This window comes from Teleopsis dalmanni, chromosome 1, assembly GCF_002237135.1.
Source record: "Teleopsis dalmanni isolate 2A chromosome 1, ASM223713v2, whole genome shotgun sequence".
NCBI lineage: Eukaryota > Metazoa > Arthropoda > Insecta > Diptera > Diopsidae > Teleopsis > Teleopsis dalmanni.
The window spans coordinates 84,912,084-84,919,118 of NC_051846.1; the positions used below are offsets into that span (position 1 = coordinate 84,912,084).

At 25.8% G+C, this 7,035-nt stretch overlaps 1 protein-coding gene across 1 annotated transcript; it reads left to right on the forward strand.

The window, feature by feature from the left end:
• Positions 1–2,161: 2,161 nt before the first annotated feature.
• Positions 2,162–6,192, forward strand: LOC119669817. The gene is made up of 2 exons (XM_038079845.1): positions 2,162–2,564; positions 5,286–6,192. Exons 1-2 carry the CDS (start codon positions 2,450–2,452, stop codon positions 5,540–5,542), a joined length of 372 nt encoding a protein of 123 aa, XP_037935773.1. The 5' UTR covers positions 2,162–2,449; the 3' UTR covers positions 5,543–6,192.
• Positions 6,193–7,035: the final 843 nt, after the last annotated feature.

The following is a 7,035-nucleotide window of genomic DNA, read 5'->3' on the forward strand; positions in this document are numbered from 1 at the left end:
TCACTACTTATATCTATCAGATTGAAAACAGCATTACTATGATATTGCAATCGGTTCATATATATCAGTATTTGTATATGCTCCTAAAATTAACAAAAATATATGTTATTTCATAAAATGATTTTCTAATAGGCGGAGTAATGCAACTATTGACTATTATTGGTACAATGGCCATTCACTTGGTCATTTATAGTGGGTTTCTTTCTCCTTTCTCTATCTTAAGTTCTATTGTGATTCCTTCGTGATTTTTCTTAATTTGTCTTTACCTGCCGGAAAGATCATTTTCCATACTTTACTGTTTAATGATCAATTTATTTATTTATTTTACAGTTTTCTTTCACCTCTCATTCCCAAAGAACGTGACAAAGTAATGGAATTCAGAACTTTTTGAGAATTCTTTGCGAACATATTGCATTAAAGCTATAAGGATCTTAGTATCTTATTATTTTTAAAATAAACTGTGAACAAAAAGATTTAAAATCAATAAAAAACTTATAGTTTAAAGAGTTTCGAAAAATGTTTTTAGTGTGGCGTCAAAGTCCATATATAACTTATTGATTTCGAACTGATTTATAATATCAGTTTAATCGTTTAAGAGATGTTACATCTTTAAAGACCACAAAAACAATTTACTGCTTCAAGGTTTCTAAACTTATAAAGAAGATTATATCGAAAATAAGAGTGTAAGTAAATCTTAAAGTTCGAATTTTTAGGAAATAAGGTTTTAGGTACGGAGAACCTCTGTCAATAATTATTTTCAACATGTGCTTAGTGCTCCATGGTAACAATAGATTGTAGAATACATAAATCTATCTGAAAAGTTGCTTGTGGTGTATGCTAGCATCTACCTTTCTTTTTAGATTGAGGAGGCTACATGTTTCTGGACGTATAGTTTCAAGTATTGGTATTGTAAATTGGTAACCAAGATGGTACCACTCTTGGACTCCTTGGACCCTTGCAAAGAATCGCACAATTCAAAAACGGTCATCCAGCAAGTTATAGTCGATCTATTGTAAGTTTTGTACTGACAAGTCATCGAAAATTATCTCGAGAGAATTCATTACTGTTAGATGTCCTGTGGAAGATATTTCTAGGATGTATTTCACGCTTAATCACAAGTACTTAGTAATTTATTAGAATAAAAAATGTATTTACTTTGCCTTTAGGAACCGTGTACTTTAAAATTGAAAAACTACAGAAGCCAATATACCATTTATAACAGTATCCAAATCAAGATTGATATTCATTTATTAGTTGTCAAAAAAATTAAACATAAGTACCATAACTAAGTATAACATAAGTACCTCTCGCTGCACTTTTACTTGTTAATAAAAACTTAACAGCGTGAAAACTCTGTAACTATTCCGGAATAAGAACGAAAATTCTGGAATGCTTGTTCTTAGTTACTCATATTTATTTTATCTATTTATATTATATTGACATTTTTAATATAATCACGTATGAAGTAATAAATACTGGAGTGTGCATAAGAAATATTATATAGTATTGATACCACATAATATAAAACAAAATCTTATATATAAACATATATATATATATTTATTTATTTTAAAATATTATTTCCATGTACATATTGATAAATAATTAAGCTTATACCTAGTCATAAATCTGTAAAAATATTTCAAGAATTTATGATTTATAGCGCAAAAATATCAGAGGATAATGCAAATTTTATAATTTAACGAAAATAAGAAAAAAAAGTTATATCAACCGGTCGTAAGAGCGAATTATGAAAATTTTTAAAATAAAAAACTGAAAACAATACGAAAAAAAAAAATATCCAAGCCCTGCTAAAAATAAGCCAAAATACAAAATTTCACATAATCGAAGTGATTTGTACAACTTCAAGTAGTTTGGGTAATGAGTGCTCCAGAGTCACAAAAAACAGAAAATAAATAAAACAAAAAAATTAATAAAATTGTAAACAATATATATCTGTGTAGATGCTTATCTGTCTGTATATTTATCAAGTTTTATACAAAATTAGCTCAAAAAAATGTTATAACAATAAACAACATGTTTACTAGTTGCTCACGCTCTTCGTGCTTTGGATTTGTATTTGGGTGAAGCGAACGAAATTCCATCGGAGTGCGCTGGTGATGAGCCATTTAAATATGAGCACCAAACGATGTGGAACCTTAGTTTTGAATTCGATCTCAACGTGAACAGATCAAAACCTAAAACTGCTTACAAGATTCAAAGCGAAGTATTTGAAAAATTTCACTCAAACAACTGCAATTATTTAAATTAATTGAATTTAAAAAGAAAATATAAAATTTCAACAAATAAAATATATAAAAGAAACTTAAGAGTTGATTATCTCTGCAATTTACAAAAAAGTGTAAAAAAGTATTTAAACGGAAAGTAGTAGAAAAATTCTATAAATTCTAAAATTTACTCATCAAAGTCAAAAATCTAATCAAACAAAATGTGCTCAATGAAATTGTGTTCAATATTTGTTGCAACAATTGTTCTGCTCGCTGCTGTTTGCTTTTCAAGCACGGAGGCGGCGGTATTCACACAAAATGCTGCATACCATCCTGGTAAGTTACATATTTATTTTTTATTTTTAATTTAAATTTGAAATAATTCAAAAATGTATTCATCAATCTCATACACGACTTCATCAAAAGGAAGTAGGAATTATTCTTTAACAGTGCTGTTAGTATGTATACCAGTTTTTTTTTTAAGTTGTATAACAGTTTAATTAATTATGTTACGCGTTTGTTGCTTAAGTCTTTTGTTTGTTTTTAGTTATTGAAAAACTATTTTTATTGAATTTGGACTTTAATATATTTAAAAAAAACTTTAGATATGTATGAATTAATAAATTGGTTTTATATTATTTGTTATATACGCATATATTAATTTTAAAAGCTTAAGTTTTTTATTCAAATTAAATTAATTAATTGCAAAAGGAATGCATATTTTTCTTTTATTGTTTATTATCTGATAATAACAAATTATCTGTCAATTCGTTTTATTATTGACCTTAACCTTGCATGACAAACAAACGAGTTTTGTTGATATTGGAAATATGCACCAGCATTTTAAGATATTTTTATATTTTTAGAAATATATTTATTTACACGCAACTCGGTTATATATGTGTAAATGTATGTTATGCATGCAGTAAACCCTAATAAGTTCATTAATTAAAAATTTTTATTTATTTTTTATTTATCAATAATTAATCAATATGATTTACTTATGAATTAAAAATGTAAAGGTACTCTCATTAAATGAGAAAAATTTTTGTAAGATTATAAATTTATATAATATTTTATAATTTGTTAAAACGTGCGTATATTATAATAAACTACAATTACAAGTTTATACAAAATATTTTATATTTGTATTATTTCTATACATTTTTTTTTCATATCTATTAAATAATTTATTTTTGTTGTAGTACATAGAAATTTATAACAATTATATTATATATATAAAGCTTACAGCTATAGCATTTTAGCCGTCTATCTATATTAATATATATATATATTTCTTCTTAGTTATTTAAATGTTATAATAAATAAATTATTGATATAGATTTTATTTCTAATTTCTAATTTTCTCATATAAATTTTTAATAATTATAAAAATGTAAATGTAATATAATTTAAAATTATTTTATAATATTTTATTTGATCAAGGGTTATGCATATAAATTCCAATTTATAAATTTATTTTTTTTTTTGTTTATCTGCACATTAACATCTCTTTTGAGATTAAATAAATCAATGCAATTGGTAAAAACCCAATTTTGGCATATTTTAATATATAATTTTTTTATTATTAATATTTTGTAGTAAACAAAGTTTAATTCATTTATGTTAATCTAAATTTGTGCCGAAACCAATCCATGGCTAAAAATGTTCTTCTACATAAATTATTTTGGACGCAAATCTGTGCTTTTGACGTCAGTAGAGCAACTTTTGGACTTGTTTCGCTACAATAATTTTTAGATACGTTTGACGTCAAGCCTAAGAAGCAACCGAATGAAATTATAATAAATAAAAAAATATTGATGTGAATATAAGAAAAAGAAAAAATAAATAAAGTTGTATAAAAATAAGTAAAAATAAAACCGGTAAAACTTCTATAAAATTAAGAGACGTCTTAGTCTTAGTCTTAAGCACATTTCTTATAAAAATTTATTTTTCATATCCCAAAGGCTTTAAAGCACCGGTACAATGAACCATTTTATGGCAAATTTGCTATCAGAAAAGCCAGGCGTTATCTCGTAGTAAAGGAAATTAATAAATAAATTAGCATAAGAAATGTGTTTTTTCTTTTAATTTAGAGACTTTTTGCTAATTTGCATCGCAATGCGGATTTTTAAACTATTTTTTTATAAACAATCACACATACATACTAACATTTGATTATGTTTAGGTCGCCTCTGAAGGTCGTCTGTAGCTTAATTTTTTTTTAATCATCATTATTATTATTATTATTGTTTTTTAATTAATTTTATTTCTTTAGCTTAAATGTTTGTATAAATATTTTAAGAATTAAAAATTAAAGGCAGCCAGTTCGATTGTTCGATTGCGTTTTCGTTCAAGTTTTTATTTTTTATTGCCTTTTAAGAGATATTTTTTTTAAGTAGGTGAATAAGTAAAGTCGAGTCAGCCATCAAAAATAAGTGATGAGTTCATTTGCAGCTTAAAACATTACTTTTATTACTTTTGTTATTTTTTCTTTAATGGCCAACAATTTAATTTAATTTTCAATTAACATTAAATTCTAAAAGCCAACAAATTCTGTACTTTTTGCCACTAAAAAGTATTTAATTATTTTTTTTTTTTTGGTATTTTTAAATTTATTGTTGAACTCTTTAAGAGCCAAGTTCGGTATTTATAAAAGCATATTTTTAATATCCACAAAATCTGTTTTTAATTGTGCATAACCGCAACTTAATTACTTTTGAATTAAGAACGCTTTCATATAAAAATAATTTAATTAATAAATAACAAATAACAAAATATGCAAAATGTTTATCTCTGAACAAAATTTAATATTTCGTCATTCTAAGAAAATAAATTTCGTGCCTTCATTTAGCAAATCGATCACGTCTATGCTTTGAGCAATTAATTGGCCTTTCAACTGAGTCAGCGTGAACATAGTAAACATTTCTGTATTCGCGATAAAATATGCAAAATTTATTGTTCCTACTTCCTCATAAAACATCACAAACGTACATAAAACGTATGAAATATTGAGTAGTCACTAACTTCCGCTTTGTTTGTCTTCTTTACTTACAGCGCATCCCGGCAAATGCTTCGACAAGATCACACGTCGCGCCATGTTGCCCAACAAGGAGTACAAACCGAAGGGCATTTGCGCTGCCATGACCTGCGATATCAGAACACTGACCATTAATATTGAAACCTGTCCCTACGTGGAGATGCCCGGCTGTGAGGAGCTGCCCGCAGATCCCACATGGTCATTCCCAAAATGCTGTCCGCAATTTAAGTGCACCGACTTCAAGACCGGCAAAGAATTCGTCGTGTCGCTGTAGTGCGTCTTCCGCGGGACCGTCCCAGTGCTGTGTCTTCTGAAAAATCGTGTGCAGCGTAGACCAGCGTAGAGCAGCGTAGAGCAGCGTAGAATCTTCGTTCGTCACACGCCTGCCCGATGCCTTTAGGCTTTAAGTACAATAAACAAATCGTGATTTTATACTTTGTATTTAATATTGTATGTAATTTAACTTGTTCGTGTGTGTGTGTGTGCCGAGGAGCCAGTGTGTGTGTGCGTGCCATCAACAATTTGTGAAATATCTCAACTCCATTGTTACTTCATTGATAATTTATTAATTTATTTATAAAAATCAACAAAAAATTTGTAAATACTCGTGTAACTTCCCTCATTGTTTCCAGTGAACTCGTTTATTTATAATTGAAACATTCTTAATTTATGTATTTATGTATTTATGTTCATGTATGAAAGTTTGTATCTCGCATTCTCGTATTAAGCAATCGAAAGTAACTCTAAAATCTGTTAAATTATTTATTGAGAAATCTTCTCCTCTTCTTAACTTTGATTTATTCAAATATTATTTATATTTGCGATATTTGCAGACTTAACTTATTTTAAGTTTATGTTTAGTTTTTTATAAATTATAAATTGAAAAAAAAATTGCATAAAAAAGAAAAAAATAAATATAAAACAATAATTAAATAAAATAATTTGGCTTTTATTTATTTAGTAGTCATTAATACGGCTTTTAGTATTAATATATGTTTTTTGTCCTATGACAAGAAGATCCATTTCGAATAGAAAGAGGGATAATACAAAGGCATTATATATTATTAAATTTTTATTTAATATTATTTAATATTTATTATTAAAAATTACTTTTATCTTATGACAAGACATCTATTTCGAATAGAAAAGTAGTCAATAAAATGAATTTTTATTTATATTTAATATTATTTAATTTTTATTATTAGAAATTATCTTTACCCTATGACGAGAAATCCATTTTTAAAAAGGGACAATAAAATGCCTTTAGGCATTAAAAATTTGAAAATTAAATATTATTTATTTTTATTTATTTTATATTAAATAATATTATTTAATTTTTATTATTAGAAATTATCTCTATCCTATGACAAGAAATCTATTTTGAATAGAAAGAGGGATAACACAATAGCTTTTTAGTATCAATAATTTGAAAATTAAATATTGTTTAATTTTTATTTATATTTAATATAATTTAATAATTATTGTGAGTAATTATCTTTATCTAATGACAAGAAATCTATTCCAAATATGGTAAAATGAAAGGTTTTTACATTTCTAAATTTTTAAAATTTACAATTTTTTCGGATATCGCTGAATATCTATAATCAGTGATGTTTAAAAATATTCTAAAGTATGATATATCTTTTGAAAATGTTTTATACTTACCATTAATAAAAAAACATAATAATTGCAGAAACAGAAATTTACAAGAAATTTTGAAATTAAATTAAAGAATTAATTTAAATAAATTTAAAAAATTAAAATTTC

Coding starts and splice junctions, on each gene's coding strand:
- LOC119669817 (XM_038079845.1), top strand. CDS start 2,450: ATGTGCTCAATGAAATTGTGTTCAATATTTGTTGCAACAATTGTTCTG. Junction 2,565..5,285: donor AAATGCTGCATACCATCCTG/GTAAGTTACATA, acceptor CTTTACTTACAG/CGCATCCCGGCAAATGCTTC.